This window comes from Nipponia nippon, unplaced genomic scaffold (genome assembly GCF_047370975.1).
Source record: "Nipponia nippon isolate SJK-2023a ecotype South Korea unplaced genomic scaffold, ASM4737097v1 scaffold_17, whole genome shotgun sequence".
NCBI classification, from domain to species: Eukaryota; Metazoa; Chordata; class Aves; order Pelecaniformes; family Threskiornithidae; genus Nipponia; species Nipponia nippon.
This window is the reverse complement of record NW_028262333.1, coordinates 9,952,629-9,974,182: the sequence shown is the minus strand read 5'-3', so window position 1 is coordinate 9,974,182 and position 21,554 is coordinate 9,952,629. Positions and strand designations below refer to the sequence as shown.

The window sequence follows — 21,554 nt, the reverse complement described above, 5'->3', positions numbered from 1 at the left end:
TAATGAGTTTTTCAGCTGTTCAAACACGATATGTGATATGAATGACGCTGGAGTTGAATCAGACCTAGCTGCTCATGCAAAATTCACAAGCTGCAAATGAGCAGCAGGGCATTTTTTTCTCACAGCTTCATTTCAGGCAGCTAAATTCTTTTGGGAGGCAGAGGGAAAAATGACAGTTTTGCATAGTATAGCTATATAAACGTGCTTAATGGAAATAGTGTTTACTGATCCCATTTTACAAAGGAATTGAATCAGAAGCATACTTTGAAATGCAGGAGGGCTGATCCACCCCGGCCTCCCACCTCCTCACCGCTAACTGCTGTACAAAACAAGGGTCGCGCAGCAGAAGGGGCACAGGGCAGAGCGTGGTGGGGAGCCCAGCCCCGTCGCTATAACTGCTGGTGTTGGTACTGCAGTGACACTGCTGACTTGGATTTATTCCCAGTTCGTTCAGTATGAAATAGTATGAGAACCAGGGTCACGGCTATATCTGTTGGTGATACAGGGCAGAGCTTAAAAATAATCCTTTGGCTGACACTCAGATTTATATAACAAAGGGTGGGGCAGTTCCAGATTTTCCAGCAAACTGGTGTTAAACAAGCCTCTCTGAGTGCTCGAGACCTACAGCTTGTGATGGCAAGGAACATTTAGACAGACCTTGTATCTGAATTATTTGTGGCATCATTGTCTGTCAAATCCATTATTACGGATTCCCTTTTATTCCATTTGCACCTGATAAAATAAATTAAGATGTAGCATTACCAAAAAACATGGGCTGCCAAAATAAAAGAGGGACCTGACATTTAGAGCATTTTGGTGATTCCTTATACTGTTCAAGGAGGCTCTAAAATTTAAACTGAAGTCACAAGCACAGATTCTCTCCCTTGAGAACATAGAATCATAGAATCATCAAGGTTGGAAAAGACCCTTAAGATCATCGAGTCCAACCGTCAACCTATCACTGCCAAGTCCATCTATACCGTGTCTTCAAGCACCATATCTATCCGTTTTTTAAATACCTCCATGGATGGAGACTCAACCACTTCCCTGGGCAGCCTGTTCCAATGCTTGACCACCCTCTCGGTGAAGAAGTTTTTCCTAATATCCAACCTAAACCTCCCCTGGCGCAGCTTGAGGCCATTTCCTCTCGTCCTATCGCTTGTTACTGGGGAGAAGAGACCGACCCCCACCTCGCTACAGCCTCCTTTCAGGCAGTTGTAGAGAGCAATAAGGTCTCCCCTCAGCCTCCCCTTCTCCAGGCTAAACAACCCCAGCTCCCTCAGCCGCTTCTCGTAAGTCTTGTGCTCCAGACCCTTCACCAGCTTCGTTGCCCTCCTCTGGCCACACTCCAGCACCTCCATGTCATTCTTGTAGTGAGGGGCCCAACACTGAACCCAGGATTCGAGGTGCGGCCTCACCAGTGCCGAGTAGAGGGGCACTGTCACCTCCCTGGTCCTGCTGGCCACACTATTCCTGATACAAGCCAGGATGCCATTGGCCCTCTTGGCCACCTGAGCACACTGCTGGCTCACGTTCAGGCGGCTGTCAACCAACACCCCCAGGTCCTTTTCCGCCAGACAGCTCTCCAGCCACTCCTCCCCCAGCCTGTAGCGTTGCATGGGGTTGTTGTGACCCAAGTGCAGGACCCGGCACTGAGCCTTGTTGAACCTCATGCAGTTGGCTCTGGCCCATCGATCCAGCCTGTCCAGGTCCCTCTGCAGGGCCTTCCTACCCTCCAGCAGATCGACACTTCCACCCAACTTGGTGTCATCTGCAAACTGAGGGTGCACTCAATCCCCTCATCCAGATCATCAATGAAGATATTGAACAGGACCAGCCCCAGTACTGAGCCCGGGGGAACACCACTCGTGACCAGCTGCCAACTGGATTTGACTCCATTCACCACCACTCTCGGGGCTCGGCCGTCCAGCATCTGGTGTAACCCTTCAGTTCGTCTGGCACTCGCCAGGGTAATCTGCAGCTGACAGCCTGTCTGAAAACCAGAGCCCCACGGAGCAGATGAGACCGATGCCCAGCTCCATATGAGGAGATTTGCTGCCATCTCTTGGTAGATGTATGTTCCAGAAAGTCACGAAAAAATTCTCTGCACAGGTACTAAACATCATCTTCTCCCTCTGCTCGTTCGTAGCCCTCCCGCGGCATCCCCTCAGCCCCTACTGCAGAGGCAGCCTGTGAAAATGAATCTCTCACCCACTGATACCCCCAAGGAGACCCTGAGCACCCCGAGCGTGCATGGGGCTGGGAGGGCTAAGTGCAGGGCAGGTGGTTTCTTCTTGGTCTTGCTGGTGAAGGGAAAAGGTTCAAGCAGAGACTGAGAGTGTGAAAGCCCGGAAGGAGGAATCTGAACACTGGGGAAAACCAGAAAAGCCAAAAGCAGGGTAAATAGCAGGTGTGCAAGATGGATTTTCAAAATAATGTGGTGAGGGCTTGACTGCTGCTTTGTGACTGCTGCTGCAGGTGCCAGTCAAACGCTTCCCTGTGCCCAAGGCGGAGGGGATGCTCCGGGAGCTGTCTGGCCCCCACCTCCATCAGCACCTGCAACAGGAGCGGGCAGGCAGCAGGCTGGCCCTGCAGCCGCCGTCATGTCACATGCCGGCCGCGATGGGTCTCTGCCGGCCTCCTGCCCCTGGCCACGCCGCAAGCCCTTGGTAGTATAAAAGCCTCCTGAGCTAGAGAAAGGCTGCAGGGAACAGGCTGCAACCTCTGCATGCCTGCAGGCAATAAAAGAGGCTTTTTTGTGCCTGGAGGTAATAAAAGAATATACTTGAGAAGATAGGGCGGCAGTGGGGACAGTGCTAGGGGAGGGAGCAAGGCAGGGAGGCAGCGCTCTATAAACCGCGCTTGTTGTGCGATTTACCTTCGCAGAGGGCAGAGAGCCGGGGCGGCACTCTGGCAGGGTGCGGGCTGAGGAATTGCTGCCTGGGGTGAAAGTGCTCCCCGTGGCTGAGCCAAAGGGATGACGGAGGATGTCCCATGGCCCTGCTCCCCTCCAGGTCCTGCCTCTGTGCCCGCAGCCCCCTCTCGTCCCCCTCTCCTCTGACTCTTGGGTTCAATGCACCCTAGCAGCAAGCTGCCCCGCTGTTTTTGCTGGGCTGGGTTTTCTCATGGGACAGCGAGTGCAGTCAGGCCAGGGCAGGCGCCGACAAGCCCCGGAGCGCAGGGGAAGCAGGAAGGCATGGGCTGCTGCGAGCGGCAGAGCCGAGAGGCTGGCCGAAGCCGACACTTCACCCTGATTTCAACCCCGTGCTCTGGTTACGACACCGGTGCTCCTAGGGTTGCCCTGGAAGCTGGATCAACAAAATGACTGTGGTTAGAAGTAACTCTCCAAATTTGAAAGAGATCTCTTGTTTCAGTTATATCTTTCCATTCAGCATGAAGTCCTTTGCAAGGTTTATTTAGTTTGAACCCTGATTCGAAGCTCCCAAGTGCCGTGTGTGTGTGCTCCAGTCATGTTTCTGAGCAGGATGACGCCGAGCTCCGCTCCTGGGGTGTGCTGGGGCAGGCGCCAGTCGCCTGCTGAGGGTACGGCCCTGCGACGGCCGTGGGAGCGGTGCCTTTCTGGAGAGATGCTGCTGGGAAAGCAAAGGCATGAATGAGCCAGGCGAGAGCACGAGCAGCGAAACAGCCTCTCGCCATCCATTCCCACTGTGCAAGGGAGAAAGAGTAGGAAAGAATTCTCTGTAAAAAAAAAAAAAGTAAATAAGAGTGCACGTGGGTGGGATGTGAACTCTTAGCAATGATGTCTTTTTCTAACAAAAATCTCCCCTGGATGCTGGGGCCAGAAGGGTGACTCTCAAGACCCCCAGGAGTTTCCTGGGTGGGATGATTCTCCTGTTTATCTTGTGGATGATGCTCTGAGCTCTCCAGGAGCCTCCAACAGTGAAGGACTGGTTCTGTATCTCATCCTGCCAGCAGCACAGCTTCAGCCTCTGTTCCTCTTTGATAGCAGAGCGCTCCCCGCCTGACCTTGTCACCGGGACCATTTCATTCTGGACTCAGCCCCAGCTTCCCTGCAAGCCGTGAGGGCTGATTAACGTCTCTGAGGGGGAACGATGAAAGCTGTAAAGCTCCCTAATTCACTGAAGCATCTCGGCGGCGGGTCCCCGCCTGGGGAGGCCTGCGGCCCCGCTGACTCCCTGCCCTCCACCAGCGCCCTTGGCCGCCCACCGCCACACACTGCTCCACCTGCTCGGAAACGCGCTCCCAAACTCTCCCTTCCTCCTGTCTCTCGGCTCAACGAGAATACCGGGAATGGGAATTTTAACTAGATGGGGAGTGAGAATTTAATTCTAGTAGTTCTAATTTAACTGCTTCTAACTAAACGGGGAGTTTCCAGCAGAGCTGGGGCTCCCGGTGCCCAGCTGCCCCGCACCCGGAGGCTGCAGGTGCCCTGGCTCGCTCCGGGGCTGGACCCGGTGCCTCTCGGGGCCGCGGTGCCCCTCCGGGAGCCTCGCCCGCTGCCGGAGCCGGAGCCGGCGCGGTCCCTCGCCCCGGCCGCGGCGCGGTGCGGCGGCCAGGCCCGCCCCGCCCCGCCCCGCCCCGCCCGTCCCCGCCCGCCGTCACGCAGCCGCCGCCGCAGAGCCCGGGGAGGCGCCGGGCCGGGGCAGCCGCCGCCGGAGGAGGCCGAGGCGGGAGCGGGAGCGCGGCGCAGGCTGCTGCCGCCGCGGCGGGGCCAGGTAGGGCGGGGACGGGGACGGGCGCCGGGGGGCAGCGGGGGGTCCCGGGCGCCGTCCCCGGGCCGCCCCCTCCGGGCCGCGGCGGGGGGGGATCCGCGGCAGCCGGCGGCGGGGCGCGGGGGCGGGTCACGGGCGGGGGCGGGGGGAATCCGCCGCGACCTGCGGGGGTTCGGCCGCCCGGGGCCCGGTCGGAACGGGAATAACTGTTCCCTTACGTAATGGTGGGCCTTACGGAATGAGGGCCGGTTTTCGAGTCGCGGGGTGCCCGCGACATGGGAGGGCGGCGGGGCGGTGGCATGTGGTACGGCGGGTGGCGCGGGGTGCTGCCACGCGCCCGTCTCGCCGACGCACCGCGCGACGCCATCGGCTGCGCCAGGCAGGCCGAGCCCGGATCGGTCCGGGGACGGCGGCCCCGCGGCGGGGGTTTAGAGGTCGTTGGGCCACGGCGGAGCGCGGCGCTTCCGCGACAAACGCTTCCGCAAGCGGGGGTCGTTTTTCACGTTCCGGGGGAGCGAAGGTCGTGGGTGGCCGCACCTGCCCGGATTTCGCCCCGGTTTAGCGCTGAGATCCCTTCCGCCGCGCGCGTCCGCGCCCCTGGCATCTTTTTTGCAGGTTGGCAAGCTCATCCTGACGTGCACCAAAAACCCCAAACCCCGCTGCGAGCAGCCAAACCGATTTTTGTTTCATTTTATTTTGCTTATTCTCAAAATGTAGCTCTTTTCATGGGGGAAATAACGTCAGTTTAAAAATCTTGAGGGCTCAGTTTTCCCCTCCCAAACCAAGCAGGGAGCAGCGTGCGGCCACAGCAGCAGCAGTGCAACTGCCTCCATTCTGCCTCGTCACAGCCCTCGCTGGGAACAACTCTTGCTGGAGGGTGAAAGACTCATTCAGTCTTTGGGCATTTGTAAAAAAAATAGTAACAAAATTTTTTCAAAAACGAAGTGGAGCTGACTCATCCTTACTGACCGACGCAGGGTTGTGTCTCTGGGGAATATTTATAGCGATGCTGGCTGAAACAGATCCCGTCTCGTTTCTCAGATGGTCTAGTGAGGATCAGAAGCGTGTTGCCATTTATTTTGTTCGGTGCAGCAGATGGTTGAATAATCACCTGTCTCCTGGCATTTCATCTATGAAATTTTGTCAGAATTCTTTCAAAAAAGGGCTCTTGCACTACTGAAAAGACATCCCAGAATAATCCCTCCCCCCCGCACTCTCCGCTGAAGGTTTACGCTGATCCACAGTCTGCACCTTTTCCTCCTGCCCCGGTTTCAGGGGTTGTGGGGGGGTGTGATGGTGTCTGGGACATTGCTGTCGGTTGCCATAGCAGCAGGAGCGATGTCCCCAGGCCTGGCTCTGGGCGGGATGCAGTCGGGAAGCACAGGGATGCAGTCGGGAAGCACAGTGCAGGCCCTCCTGGGTTTGGCATCTGCTCCAGGCAGAGAAAACCCCATCCCCTGGCTCCGTAGCCTGAGCTCCGGTGCAGCGGATGCTCCTCATCAGCGTGAGCGTAGCAAGCTGTCAAATTGTGCTGGAAGACAAAATGCCGTTTTAATTAGTCATCCCCATTGATTTGGCGCTGCAGCGGGGCCGGGAGCGAGGGACGTGTCCCTTCCTGAGCGCTCTGCCGGGGCGCGCGCCAGCCTTGCCCCTGCGCCGTGCTGGTGGCAGGGGGTGGGCCAGCAGTGCTGCGCATCTCCTTCTCTGCAGGTATTGGAAAGAAACAGATAGTTAACCTGAATGTTTAATTTAACGTATGGGGTATGCGGTTCTTTGTTCTTCCCTTGCAGTTTTAGTAAGTACAGTAGCTGCAGCAGGCTGCAATATCCCCCAACTTTGTTTAATTGATACTTACGTGTGATAGTTTAATCAGAGGTTTCTGTACAACCTTGTCATTCCTAATTTATACCCACGCAATTAAGAGCAGGCTCTTTCTTTCTTTAATTCCATAAATATTAGTATAGACTAAATCATAATATTTACATTTGCTTTTAAGGGGTTTATCGCCTCTATGCTCCTGTGTTTATTGGGCTACAGAGATACTGCATAAACCGATCTTTACATCTGCTCCATCGCGTATGTAGTTCAAAAGCAAAGCTGCGGTAGGAAGGCTGTGATCCTGCGAGTGTCAGAGGGACGCTGCACAGGTTTACTAATACCTGCATGAAAGAAACTGTGGACTCCAGAGTCTTAAATTTTGAGTCATAATGGTCCTTGGATTATATGATGTCGGCACCGTAGCAAGTTGGGGCAAAAAGTGTTGTTAAATATTGTGTCCCATAATGCAGAGTATTTACAAATCATGTGCTTATGCTGGCTTCTCAAAAGACTTGTGAATGTGCTGAACTTGATGTTTGGCCTCAGTGGGACTACTCATGTATTTACGGTTAAGTGTGTTTTTAAATCTCTGCACAGTTAGGCTTCTGAACCTGATTCAAAGCAGACTTTAGTCATGACTTGAATGGGTTTGGAATCTGAATCATAAAACCCAAACTGTGGACCCAGCACCGTGCTCACCTGGCAGCCTGGGATGTGGGACGGTGGGACAGGGATGCCGGCGCTGTGCGGAGCTGGTGACTCCGGCCAGCCTGCCGTGGCGCGCGGAGAGCTGGGCCCTGTTCTGCCCGAGAGCGAAAGCACCGTCCTTCGTGGTCTATGTATTGATACAACATATGTTGGTTGGGAAATGACACTGCACGGGCTGGGAGTCCAGAAAGGTGCTTAAAAGTTGCTTCATACCAAGGAATAATTTTTCCTTAAATGAAGGAGATAAATGAGAAATAAATTAGTCAGGTTTTTTTGATCTTGAGGCATGAGACCCTCGTGTGCTTTTTTCCCCCATGCAGACAGACCGTACTTGGTCTCGTACCCCGATGCTGTCTGTCCCTCCCAGCTCACATGCTGGTGGGACAGGTCCCTGGCAGCTGTTCTGGGTCAGCTCTGCATTTATCGTCTTTTCAGGGGTACCACTTGTGGAGACGGGGAGCTGAAACATTCAGAACTACTGTGACCATCAAGAAATGGTACATGAGTTCAAATTTATTAGGAAAAAATGTGGCTAGAGTAAGGTTAAATCCAACCTTTTTATTTTCTTAGCCTTGAATCTGATAGACTCCCACTGTCTTCATGAGAATCTTATTCTTATAATGGATTTTATTCTTATCTTAAATTTTTCAATTGCTTCTTCCCCTCATGTAAATATCATAAAGTTGATCAGCCTGTGTAGGGAAGCTTTAACTTAGGCACATAAGAGAGTTTTCAAGCAGAGATGAGTTTTCCTTTGGCTGCAGCCAGTCCCTACAGTTGCCAGGGGCACCTCGGGGGCTGCTGCCTGTTGGGCTGATCTTGATTTAATTGCCCAGAACTGCATCGTGGGGTGAAAACTTTGCCATCTGTGACACTGGAAAATATTGAAATTCGGCCTGCTGGAAGTCCTTTGTCTTTAATGAAATCGTCACTAGGGCTGGCTCTTGGGTCCTGCAGCGCCAAAGGAAGCTCCCTGTTTTCTCCCTATGGAGTTATAAATCAGGCATTCATGGAGGAGGTGGTGCTCACAGTTAACTCCTCAGTTCAGGTTTTCCTCGGTCATGACTTGCGCTACAGTACTTCCTACTCAAGAAAATCAAAATATTTTCCTCCTTATAGAACACTTTATATATATTCTACTTGGCCTGCTTTGTGCGGGAGCTGAGGTGCGCAGTCACTCTGCGCTATTTGCACAGTTGGACAAGGATAAAAGCAATGAATTAATTTCAGCCCTAACCTAATCTGAGTTAATGTGCTGGGATCTCACTGGTGAAAAGCAAGGGCACTTGGCCACGGCCATTCCTTGATCCCTTAAGAGTTTGAATCCTTGTTAAGCATGCTTGTCTTACAACCGCGCTCGCACAGGATGTAATCAGTTTTGTTTTCCATCTGTTAAACAAGAGGCTTCTGATTAGCCAGTGCAAACAGAAATAATTATTTTTGTTCTTGCTGACAACAGCAAGGTTAACCACCATGCACCTAGCTCATAGTGTTTTCCACACTCAGCAATTTTAAACATCTTGCTCTGTGTGCATTACATGATTTGCCTTGCAACCGGCAGGGATTTGGCTTTCAGTATTGTCCCTTAATTATAGTAATTGCCTAAGTGGGGAGATCTCGACACCTCCCACCGTCCCACAGCCACAGCCCAGGCTGCAGCAGCGGAGCAGCCTGCCACAGCTCATCCACCTGCCGAGCCTGGCCACCTCCAGTGCAGGTACACAAACGTCAGCGGGAGCAAAACTTGGCTTCATGGGCTTGGGTAAGGGAAAAACATAACCTACAAAATCCAAAGCAAAAGCATACAGCATTCAGTTTTCAAGAAAATATTTTGATTTTATGAAGGGACTCAAAGGGACTGTTGATAAAATATATCTGGTGGATTCCAAGGTGCAGCTGGCAGAGCAGTGCATTATCTTTCAAAGCAATGCTTATTTGATTTTCAAGTGTAGGGATTTTTAACATTTTAAATTTTTGATGACGCTAGATGGAAATACCCATCAGAGGGTTCTCATGAGACCGGGCTGCTCTGGCAGGGAAGAAGCCTTTCCTGAACACATACAGCCCTTGGTGAAGCCTCCCACCCCTCTCCTGAGTGCTGCCTTAGCTCTGGCTTTAAGGTACGATCTCCAAGCAGGTCATTGTGCTCTGCTTCTAGTGACTTTAATACGGAGCAGAGGAATTACGTAAAAAAATCTGTTAATACTTGGTTTGGTTTTTGTGTGTGTGTGTGTGTGTGTGGTTTTTTGTGGGTTTTTTTTGGTTTGTTTTTGGTTGTTGTTTTTTTTTTTTTTAAAGGCTGTGGTTCTGTGTTCCCAGACCCACATCTGATCAACTGTTAGAATGGTTTCTCCTGTAGAGAGAGGTGCTTGTAAACATTACATCCCAGCTTTCATGTTTGCACAACAAATGAAGAGAGACATTTAGGTCTAATACAAGCAGTTAAAACTGCTTTGGAATATGGAATTTTTTTTTTAATTTAACTGTTTAGCTGCTTACATATTTGGGGCTGCAACTTATTACTGAAGTATACCTGGAAAGAGATGACAGGACTTCTTGATGCATCTGGGTAGTGTCCACAGCTGAAGCTACATCATACCATGCACCCTTGTATCCTACTTTATTTATGTTCTCAGAAGACTGTTGGCTTTTATTTAGCCACCAGATCTGTTTTGTTCCCTCTAGGACAGGGATTCTTCATTTATGCAATAGCAATATCCTGCTTTAACAGGCAACAGCTTGTTGGATGGAGTGCTTGAGGCGTTGAGTGGCTGCTGCAGCTCCCTATCTGATATTCGTGGGGTGCTTGCCCAGAGAACTGCACCCAAGTCTACAGCCAGAAAGACTATTAAGAGCACCCCCCATGTTCAGAACTAGCTGTTTCGTTTGTGGTTTAAAGGAATAGTTTTCTGCTAATGTTGAATAGTCTGGAGTAAGGATTGGCAGGCAATTTTTTTAAGCGTTTGCACGCTTGTGTAATAAACTGCTTATTACTTTTGCATAACCAAAAAGTTTGTGAATATGGAATTTTAGTGCAACATCTGGTATTGAGCTTCATAAGTATGATTTAGCTCCTTTGCTATTTTAAAATTATGGAGTCTTGTCTATAAAGACAGGAGGTGTACACCATTTCAGATTGTTTGACTTTGCTTCCCTAGAACAAGTTACTGTACTTGGATAAGAAAGTAGAATTGTTGGTTTGTTCCTCTCGGGATTGTTTTTTCTCCTCCGTATATGCTGAGACGGTTTTCTCAGTGGCTAAGAAAATGGGATGCGTTCATATTTCTTGCAGGAGGCCACTGAACTAAGAATGGTCAGGGCCTGCTGAAGATGGGAAGGCGAGGACCTCCATGGCAACGTGGGCATCCCTACTGAACAAAATGTGGTGGAGAAAGCTGCCTCTGCAGTGTGCGCACCACTGGGCTGGCGCCTCGCTCCAGGCTTGGCAGAGAGCTCTTAGGCTGCACTTGGCTGCTGCAGCGGGGTTGTGGCTACCCTCCTGCCTGCCTGACTTCACACTGTAGCATCCCTTCAGTCTTAATTTTTCTCAGCAAGCTCATTTTTTTCCCAGTTAATGAAGAGAAAAACACTTAAAGGTCAATGTCTAAGGAGACACCTTAACCCATTAACAGCAGTAGCAAAGTCAAAGAAAACTGAAGCAGAAGAATGACAGTTTGTCAATTTTGCTAACATAAATGTTATCCATTTGCTGCTCTGAATTAGGGGGAGAGAGATGCTCCTGCTGCTCAATGCTTGTCCTGGTGAGATTTCCCGAGAGGATGACTGGGGGCCCTAATGCTTTGCATTGGAATGTATAGATCTGTTGCCAGGAACAGGAGAAACGTTTCTGAGAAACAGTTTTGAAAAAAGTTGTTCATTCATGCAGTTATACTGGTAAGAGAACAACAGTTAACTCTTTGGAAAGGCATAGACGGTTTCTTTTTTTTTTTAATATATATTTGTTCTGCAACCTGTTTCTCAGCCTGGGTGGCAAATGCACGGTAATTGCTTCTGCTGGCTAATGAGCAAAATCAAATCACACTGTTTGCTGCAGCGACTTTCTTCAGGCTGTATTTAATTGATAGGTGCTGGGTAGAAAATAAAACTGGCTGAAATGGGCTTAAGCTTCTTGTTGCATAAATGAATTAAATAAGTTTCTGAAGACTGTAATTTCCCTTTTCTTCCCCCCCCCCCCCCCCCCCGCAGAAAATGGCTGTTCCACCTGCTTACGCTGATCTGGGCAAATCCGCCAGAGATGTTTTCACCAAAGGATATGGTAAATAAAGCCAAAATAAGTTTGGTCTTTTGCTGTCTACCTGATTCCTGAAACTGTTAGGATTTTATTACTTTTCCCTGATAAATATTCCAATAATTTCCATTAGAATCCAGAGGATTTTCTATTGTGGCTTCACATTGCCCTTGCTGTCTGGAAAGGGAGGGTAACTTACTTTTCTTCTGACAAAATTCTTCCTGTTCCCCAGAGGACAGTTGTTTGTTTTGAAAGAAAATTCTGTGTTGTATTTTGACTGTTGCCTTCTATCATGAATAGGATCACTGATGTCAGTAGTTCGCTTATAAACAAAATGCTGCTCAGTATGAATACAGACACTATTGCCTAATTTGGTCCCAATTATATTGCTGAGGTCCGTAGGATTAATCAGTCAAGTGCTATCTGAAGTGAGTACAAGCTGCATAACCTCTTCAGAAAACCACGTGGTTTGATAACTGTACCCTTGGTTTATTTTTTTAATAGTTCACAGGTGATTTAGAAGGGAGTTTTAAGAAATAAATCAGAAATGCTTTTCAAATTAACATATATATAATTAATAATTTTTACTCATCTTCTAGGTTTTGGGTTAATAAAACTTGATTTGAAAACAAAATCCGAAAATGGACTGGTGAGTTTGGAAACACATTGAAATCCCAAACATTGCAATGTTCTTGTGCTTAATGTGTATTTCTTTTTAAAAGTATATGCGCATCCCTTACTCTCCCCTTATCATTTTTCAGATATAACCTTGCAAGTTAGTTTGCATTTATAATTTTTGTGTTACATACGAGACCGTGCACAAATTAGAGTAGGAGATACAGTGAAGGGCGGCTATGCAACCATAGTAATTGCTTACTATGAAAATTATGTTGCTATTTGAGGTCCTCACCATGGCCTGTGCTGGGAGGAAGCGTCAGTGCCTCCCTCCTGCCTTGCTGGATTGAACAAGCAGAAATACGCTGGTTTCCAGTTATGAGAGGTTGTGCTCCCTCATGGATTTCTTTCTGTAAAGGTTTTGATTTAGCTCTGTGCTCGCATGGGGCACAAACTCTCTGGGGGTCTATTAAGGAGCATTTCGGAATAATGTTTTGCCCAGGGCTAATAATCAGTTTTAAAGGAGAGCTTGCACGCAGTTGTGATTCGCGACTCCTCCGTGTCCTGTGGTCAGAATTGTGGACAGTATCGTTTCTAAATGTGCTGCATGCTCTTTTTCTTAGCAGTCACTAAACAAGCATAGTTGCAATGTAACTGTGTGTTGGAGCTAATATGTAGAACATCTCTGTGAAGCATTTGCAGACTTGGATACTGATTCACAGATATCCCTTGTACAGACTAGCACCTTGTTCTGTGTTACGCTGCTGGTAAGGGCTATCCACGTTCCTGTCCCGTATCCGTTCCCTTAGCGTGCCATGCTTTTTCTCTCTGACGCTGAATTTTTTTGTGGGGCAAGAGTGTGTTGATATTAATGACTAGCAAACATGTTCTTAAATCTTCTGAGAGCTCTGCAGTGTTGAATAATATCCCAAATTATAACAACTAATATGTTCTGCAAGTATAAGTATTTCCCATATTATGTGTGTGTATATATATATATTTTTTTTTTTTCCTTTTAGGAATTTACAAGCTCAGGTTCAGCAAACTCAGAAACGAGCAAAGTTAGTGGTAGTTTGGAAACAAAATACAAATGGGTGGAATATGGATTGATGTTCACAGAAAAGTGGAACACCGATAACACGCTAGGCACCGAGATTACTCTCGAAGACCAGGTAATTTTTGGCTCAAAAGATGCAATTTACAGATGAATTTATGACAATCTCTAATTATAAATCCAACCAGTGAATTTCTTTTCTGTTTAGCTTGCACGTGGCCTGAAGCTGACCTTTGATTCCTCCTTCTCTCCTAACACTGGGTAAGAAGAGAGTAAGCTTAAGTGACAAAAAAAGGCATTTTTTTAATTTTAGTTTTCCAGAATACTGTCTTGCTGCTTTACTTGTTCTGTTCTAAGATATGAAGGCAGTTAATAATCAGCCTGTGTATGATGAAATCATGTACCTCTGATTTAAATCTTAGTATTAACAATCCCTTCTTAATCCTAAACTACAGCAAGCAAACTTTTAAATACAGTAACTTCAAAATTATAGTCAGAATTAGGATAGGAAGAAGAGGTTTTGTTTGTGCCCCTGTTGCTTATTTCTGGCCATGTCAGAGGATGAGCTACCGTCTGAATAAAAGAGCTAAACAAGTCAGCTGTAATGCAGAGCTTAACAAGCTCCGGGAGCCAGTTGGCCCCGGCTCTAATAAGTCGACACAGTAATTGGGCTCTTCTCCCGAGCGGAATTTATCATCTGAATTCTTGCTGGCCACAGCGTGCCTTGGTGGTGGATGAGTATTTCTGACACAGCGATTGGATGCCACATTTTATGTGGGCCAGAGGGATTAAGCAGCAGCTGTAGGTCTAGATGTTGGTTTATTTTTTCCCTCTGATTATCTTTTTGCAAGCAGTGCTGCCAGTGAGTCAAAATATTCTGCACATTAGCTTCCCAGAGCAGCACGCTGCACTGCAGGCTACTGGGGTTATAGTCCCAGCGGAGGTTTCACCCTGTTAGATTGCGTGTCCTGCATTGTCAACTGCTTCCAGTCCACTCCTAATTCTAGATTCACTAGATATTTTTGTATTTGTTAACCAGAATAATCTCTAGTGTTTGTTGATAATTATTTCTTAACTGGTAGGATTCTTAAAGAAATAAAAAAGAAAAACTCTTGTATGAGAATGACAAGTTACAGCTCTATAGCTATTTCTTAGACACTTCACAGACACTGTAGTATCCGAGTTATAACGATTGCCTTGTGGGAGGACTATTATGATTTGAATAAATGGAGTGAGATTCAATCCTGGTGTGACCTGGTTTAGGTTAACAGGGATGCATCATCTCTGAATATGAGACACCCTCTCCCCCTTCCTTATCACTGGCTGTGATGAGTCTTTCAACAGGGAGTGTCATTTTTAGGAGCGCTCCATGTTAGCTTGCCTCTGTTCCCGTTGACATTGGTGCGAGAGGTACCGCTGACTTTTACAGAAGTTGCAGATGAGCGAATGCTGAGCGCTTTTGGCACTCCTGCTCTTTATTTCTGATTTTGCAAAACACAAGAAATTCCCGAGTCCAAAATAATAATAATAATAACAAAAAAAGAGAGCAATCTCTATGTAGGTCTGATACAGCATTGAAACAGATCTTAGAGACTGTTTTTGCTAGCTGAAGTGAAAGCTTGTTTTGAAATTTCAAATTAGCTTGACTTTTCCAGAAAGATTTCAGTAAAAGATTTGGTCAAAGACAGAAGACACTTTTAAGGTAAAAAGAGAAGAAAAAGATCTTAAATAAGAGTAGCTGAATATATTAGACGTAACTCTCTTGCCTCATGAGGGTCTGCACCCTTGATGTAAACCGACCTCAGGACACATGAGAAAACACTGTTCCGGCCAACAGTATAAAAAGAAACCAGTGACTCGGGCAAGTTTATTTCTGCGTTAACCTGGCAGCCTTTCTAATGGCTGTAACCATTAAACTTCATAAGGCGTCCTAAGGGGAAAACAGGGTGTCAGAGCCACTGAAGCAGCCTACTTCCTTAGCAGCAGAGACTTTCCTTCAGGAAGCTGGAGACAAAGTAGTGATTTCTTGACGTCTGTCACAGTAAATGAAATTACCCGGTTCACTAGGATTGTTTAAAAATTGTTTGTTTGGGACAGGCCAACTACTATTGACTTTCTGTGGCCAACCTGTAAACTGCCCCAGTTTCCTTCCCTTCCCTGTATCTACCAAACTTCCAGAACCATCAGATTAGTTGGAGATGAGGGTTTGGTTTCGTCACCTCCCGTCTGGCTTATTGTGCTGCTGCTTTTCAGAACGCAGCCCAGAAGTGCTTAGTGAGGCGCCACACCGCATTTTATTCCTTGACTGCAAATAATTCACTGTAGCTGAATTAGGGTTTTGCAAATGTGAAAGGTAAGAAGGTGACATACCATCTGGCTCTCCAGGTACGCATACTTTGTCTTCAAGAACTATTACACTCGGTTAAAGTAGCTGATTTGATTGAATTGCTACCTACAAGCGTACCTTTTCAAAGATACAAGATTCTTTCTTTTCTCTTTAGGAAGAAGAGTGCTAAAGTTAAGACAGGGTACAAAAGGGAACACATCAACATCGGCTGCGACATGGATTTTGATATTGCTGGTCCTTCAATACGTGGAGCCCTGGTGGTTGGCTACGAGGGGTGGCTGGCAGGTTACCAAATGACTTTTGAGACAACGAAGTCTAGAGTAACCCAGAGCAACTTTGCTGTTGGCTATAAGACCGATGAATTCCAGCTTCATACTAATGTGTAAGTATTGGCAGACGGGCATTAAAAAGGAATTTGAAAGGATTTTGCTGCTTACTAGAGCAATGAAAGGGATGGAGTTTCAGCAACGGTGAAAGAGTGAATGGTGGATTTCAAATTACTTCTTCATTTAAGATGGCAAGCTGCCTTTTTTTTTAGTTGCATGAACTTTTCTTTGAATTATGTGGGTGAGGGAGTTTATGATGAAAGGAACTGGAACTCACTGAGCACCCAAGTATCCAGTGTCTATCTTTCTAAGAGATAAGGATTATTAGAATCTCTTAGCGGAATAATAAGACAAGTGGGTTATAAAAATATTCTTTGTGAAAGTTGAAATAAAAGCAATGCCTTTTGCACATGTCAAAATCAAACAAAATGGTGGTTTGATCTGTAGATGAAAGAGTTAATCAGAAGATGAACACGAATAGGCAAAAGGGAATGAATGGAAGAGATATGGACTGCGTTTGTTTTAGTACTGGAAGGGATATGGTGTAAAAGTGTAGGGAAGGGATAGTACTGGAAGGGATATGTTTTATTTTAGTACTGGAAGGGATATGGTGTAAAACCAAGACCAAATTCCATGAAAACCTTAATTTCTCTGTCTCCTGTTGCTCTTAAAAAAGCAATTTATGCCTCTGGGGAAGACAGTATTTTAAGATTAGGCAATCCCCAATCCATTCCCCCCGCCCCCCCCTTTCCTGTTCCCTTGGGTAATTGGATATTTTGCATGTAGCAGAGCTGTTGCAGGCTGTTCCCATTTCGGGGCTGCACAACTGTTCTGCCTTCCTGGAGCTGCTTCTTCAAAGGCTTTCGGTTCTGTTTCATGCTGTTTTGCAGAGATCTGGTTTAGGAAGCTCACACTGCCTTACAGAACAATTGAACCTTCACAGCTCAGACAGCGTATCTGGAGGATTGCCAAGGCACAAAAACGTGGGCAGAAAACTTTCATCAGAACAATATGCGGGGTCCCCCTCCACTCAGTCCTTAGGAGTTATTCCTTCAAGCACAATGACTTTCAACTTTGTTATACTGTAGCAGTTCAAAACATTGTATTATTGGCTTTTGCTAGAAAATGTTGTAATTATTATTACTCTTAATTAAAAGCAACAGCAGAAAATAACTTCATAACAGCAGCAGGGGCTCAGATCTTACTGTACTGTTTCTTGGCCTCCTGAGGGTCTGATTCGTAGATTGCTGTTACTGTACATGGATGATAAATCATCTTCAGGAGGACGCCTTGTTTGTTTATTTAATATTCGTACTCTACCAATTGACAGGCAAACCCATAAATGTGTGATATGAATAGAAATCTTATTTATTGATATTAATAGACTAGTTAGGTATTTGACGTGTTTCCGCTTTGAAACGTGTCAGAGTTTTTATATTATCCTGGAAACAGTTGTGTGTGGAACGCCCATCACTAGCCTGCTCGCTTGCTGTATCTAGGCAGTTCAGTGTTTCGCAGGGGTGCTGTGGCAGAGCTGATCATTCAGCTAGGTGGGGCTTGAAACGGGGGCTTGTGTTCCTGGCCTTACACAGAGCAGCTGGGTAGTTGAGCAAGTTACTTTCCTTAATGGTGCCTCAGATATATTAATTTTCGTAGGGGGATAATGTATTTTTTTAATCTGCATCTGAAAAGCGTTATTATTACTATTAGAATTAAAAGGAGGTTTGACTTTTTTATTATTATTATTTTTTAATAATAAATAATAAGTAAAAGGAGGTAGGGCTGGATAATTTCTAGTTCTAAATATGACTTTCCTCGTTTTTTAAGCATAGCTCAGACCGCCCCCCCCTAATGTTGCAGGTCAAGACAGAGCTGTGTGGGAACCTTGCACAAAATCTGCCTGTATAACCAGCTCTCCTCAGTCCTTTTTAATCCCTCCTTTTCTTGAGAGCCAAGCACATGCAGTTATATGTGAGCTTCAGTCTTATCTGAAGTAAGTATTGTAGTGTTTTTCTGGAAGAATTGCTCTAACAATTTAAAAGGCTGCTGCTATCGCTTGAACTTTTAAATAGGCATATCACTACTGTTTGTGCAACTGTTATGAACTACGGAACATCAGGCCAAAGGGGTAAAAGTGGAGAGATTCTAAATCTGGCCCTGTTCATAAGGTTTGGAATATGCTATTAATTGGAACCAGATTATTTCCTAGTTCATAAAGAATCATAAGTATTTTATTTGCAGAGGTCTTCCTGTGGTTTAAAGCCCATTTTGCGCAATACGTTTGTATCCTCTTTTAAGAAAATGAGCGAAAATGGAAATCCAGATGCTCACTGGTTTACAAGGAGTGCAAGGCTTTTAGAAGTCTTTTGCTCTTGTTTTTATGATCTGCATGCTCTAACGTTTTGCATTTTATTTACCACACTTTATCCCCTATGTGACATTGGTGTCAGCAGTAATTGGGAGTTGTGCTACTCGGTAGCAGTGGTAGAAGGCTGTCATCATTCAGCTGTTGGCCAGTGCTCTCTGCGAAGTAAAATTAACGTCATTTCAGTTTCTAGGAGAGAGATAGCTATAGGACAGATGTACCATAAGGACTATTGCAAATGGTATTCATTTGCAAAAGCCGATAGACTTGGACATTAAATTGGCATCTTCACTTCTGATACAGTTCATCTGTGTCTGGTGCAAGCATGCTGACGAGGCAGCGTTAGGATGATTGCTCAGGCTCAGCGATGGGGGTGCAGCCCTTTCAGGGCACTAGGGAGACGTACGCCTGGGAAGAGAATTATTTCAGAGATGTGCAGAGAAGAATAAATCTCTTTACTACAAAGACTCCCATCTAGAGAGAAGGGAAAATTGGAAGCTGTCATCATTAGTCTATTTCTGATAGTTTGTCGTGGCTTTTTTTCAGTTTCATAAGTTGTTTGTTGAAATACAGTAATCATCAATGAATTTAAGCATTTAAAAACGACTTCATAACCAATCTGGCCTAATGTCTCTATCTTATTTGTTACAGGGATATTAAATGAGGTGTAAGTGAATGTTTTGCAAATATAAATCTTACTGGAAAAAAAAGATGATTGTTTTGGTGTGCAGTTTAAAGCCAGACTAATGCATTCCTTCCAGGAACGATGGAACGGAATTTGGAGGCTCCATTTACCAGAAGGTGAATGATAAACTGGAAACTGCTGTGAATCTTGCTTGGACAGCCGGTAATAGCAACACTCGCTTTGGAATAGCAGCCAAGTATCAGATTGACCCAGATGCCTCTTTTTCTGTGAGTACTATGCATTTATAAGCATTTCAAAACAGGCTCCTGTAACAGAAATGTGAAGTAACCTTTACATCAGTAAAATACAGTTTTGATGCAGTTCTCTGGTGCATAGTGGGCCCATTGGCACATATATCTATTTGTCTTGGTTTTGGCAGCGTGAGAGCACAACTATTGGATTTTCCTTAAAAGTGACACAGAATGTTTTATCGTATTATTGGGCACTGTTTTGAGATTTTGAGGAAAAATTAACTTTATGGGTTTGTTTGTTTGTTTGTTTGTTTGTTTTTGTGGTTTAAAAGATGAAATTCTTTACCTGCTTAAAAGGTGTTATTTAGTTTTCAAGTGGGAAGGACTTTGAAGAAAGATACTAAATTATTTACATAGAGTATTTTTTCCCTTTAAGGCTAAAGTGAACAACTCCAGTCTGATTGGATTAGGATACACTCAGACTTTAAAGCCAGGTAAGTCTACATGGAAGAAATTCAGACATCAGTAAGTGATATTTTAGTCTGGAAATATCAAAGAGTTTTTTTGTGACAAAACGTGAAACATTCTGTAACACTGCTGTTCTGCTTGGCAGCCCAGTGATGAACTTTTCCAGGGACTGCTCTGTTAATTTTGGATGACTCTTGCAAGCAGGACTATTAGAGACCCCCATCCACTGATCGGTCAGATACTCTCTTTTGTTGATACAAAATATATCTACAATTAGGTGTTTCACAGATAAGTAAATGTGCTTTCAGTCCTTTCAGAGTCTTCCTATTACTGCATTTATTTTGCTTGAAAACATGACTTTCTCAAGGTCCCCTGGTTCAGGAAGAGGACAATCTTACTGCTGTGAAATTGGTTTTAATGTAGTCTAATAAATCTGCTGCCAGAATACCAAGCAGATTGACATGAGCTATTACAGTAGACAGCGCTTAGGCCTTTTCATACCTAGATTTTAAAGTGGTTTAGAAAGTTGGGTACATATCAAGGTCCCAATTTTTCATTACGCTGGACTCTAAAATTAGATTAATCAGTAGGCCAGCAGCAGTGAACTGACTCAGAGCTTTAATTACTTGGAGCGATAAAAAGCAGAATCTATCACCGTGGTTTATTATGACTTTCATAATTCAGGAAGATTTCATATCTGTGAATTGTTTTAAAACGCCCACTCCTTACAAGGCTAGCTGCCCAATTACGCTCACCTAGCTACCCGCTAAATTAAAGCAGTAACACAGACACTGCACTTACTGAAGGTAAAGTTCATTCGAAGTTTTAACAGTTGGTCTTTTCTCTCACTTTTCTCTATTTCGCAGGTATCAAACTGACATTGTCAGCTTTGTTGGATGGCAAGAATGTCAACGCAGGTGGTCACAAACTTGGTCTAGGATTGGAATTTGAAGCATAAGGAGTGATTCTACAATCACTAATTTGAAAATACAGCATAGCTACCTTCAGAATATAGTGTACCTTTCAATGTTTTATGTCTGGGGTGCAAGTATTGCTAAGTATCAGTCCTGCTAGTCCTGGTTAAAGACAGCTAAGCTTTAAAAATGATGTTGTGAAAGAAATGGAGACAAAAGCATAAAAAAAAATCCTAATTCCAGGCTTTTTTTTGGAATGCTGTTGCCCATCACATCTGTCAGCTGCCACGTGATAGGAAGTAGGAAGGTATTGATTACCTTTACTAGCATATTGACTGCGCAAGGAATATGTTAATGTGGTATAAAAACTGAGACGTTAAGAATCGCAGACCACTACATTGTACTGTTAATTCCGTAAGCAAAATGTTCCGACACTTAAGGTTTCAATTCACAATGGAATGTGCAATTTGTCTGAAAAAGGGATTTTAAAAAAAAAAAAATTTTTTTAGATAGGCATTTCATAAATGGCTTGTCCTTTTTTGTTACCTTGCACCTACAGCTGTCTCCAGAATGCTTTAGGTTGTCCACCTTGTGTAAGTGCGTTGCGGAGGAGGTTTGATGTGACTCAGCCAATACTACCTGTCCTGTGTTGTGGTTCCTTTCCCTTGCACTGACTGGAAAGCTTGTAAGACAGGGCCATAATCAGGGAAGAGTCTTTGTAACTGCAATCACGTAGTTGCATCACTAAATTTAAAATGGACTTTTGTTGTTATTACCACTTTTTTTTTAGCAACTAAATGGGTACATTTTTAGAGAGTCTTCCATTTTGTGTGGAACTAGACCCCAAAATGCTGTACTTGACACTACTAAAAATGGATAAAAAAACCAAACCCAACTTGAATAAAATATTGAAATGTCACCTTTTACTTTGTCTTCATATTAATTGCGAACACAATTTAATATTAATTCTTGGCTCCAGAAGCAGACTGGCAACAGCTTAGTGCATATTTTGTACCACGCAAACAAAAAATACGTAGTGGATATAAGTTCCAGACATGGCCATATGCTTAGTGCTCACTAAGCTCTGGCAACTGCACATATGCATGTGTTTATCTCACAG

The 21,554-nt window shown here is 45.6% G+C and overlaps 1 protein-coding gene across 6 annotated transcripts; it reads left to right on the top strand.

The window, feature by feature from the left end:
* Window positions 1-4,572: 4,572 nt before the first annotated feature.
* VDAC1 (voltage dependent anion channel 1) lies at window positions 4,573-21,353 on the top strand. Of its 6 annotated transcripts, XM_087753618.1 has the most exons (11): window positions 4,574-4,697; window positions 9,208-9,340; window positions 10,944-11,114; window positions 11,427-11,496; window positions 12,069-12,118; window positions 13,104-13,256; window positions 13,347-13,399; window positions 15,640-15,867; window positions 18,938-19,088; window positions 19,489-19,546; window positions 20,387-21,353. In XM_087753618.1, the coding sequence occupies exons 4-11, from the start codon at window positions 11,430-11,432 to the stop codon at window positions 20,476-20,478; spliced, it is 852 nt and encodes a 283-aa protein (XP_087609744.1). In that variant the 5' UTR covers window positions 4,574-4,697; window positions 9,208-9,340; window positions 10,944-11,114; window positions 11,427-11,429; the 3' UTR covers window positions 20,479-21,353. The 6 variants fall into 6 exon arrangements, with proteins under 6 accessions (XP_087609742.1, XP_087609746.1, XP_087609744.1 ...); XM_087753617.1 differs by lacking the exon at window positions 10,944-11,114; XM_087753619.1 differs by lacking the exon at window positions 9,208-9,340 and having other exon boundaries at window positions 4,607-4,697.
* The last annotated feature ends 201 nt before the right edge of the window (window positions 21,354-21,554 follow it).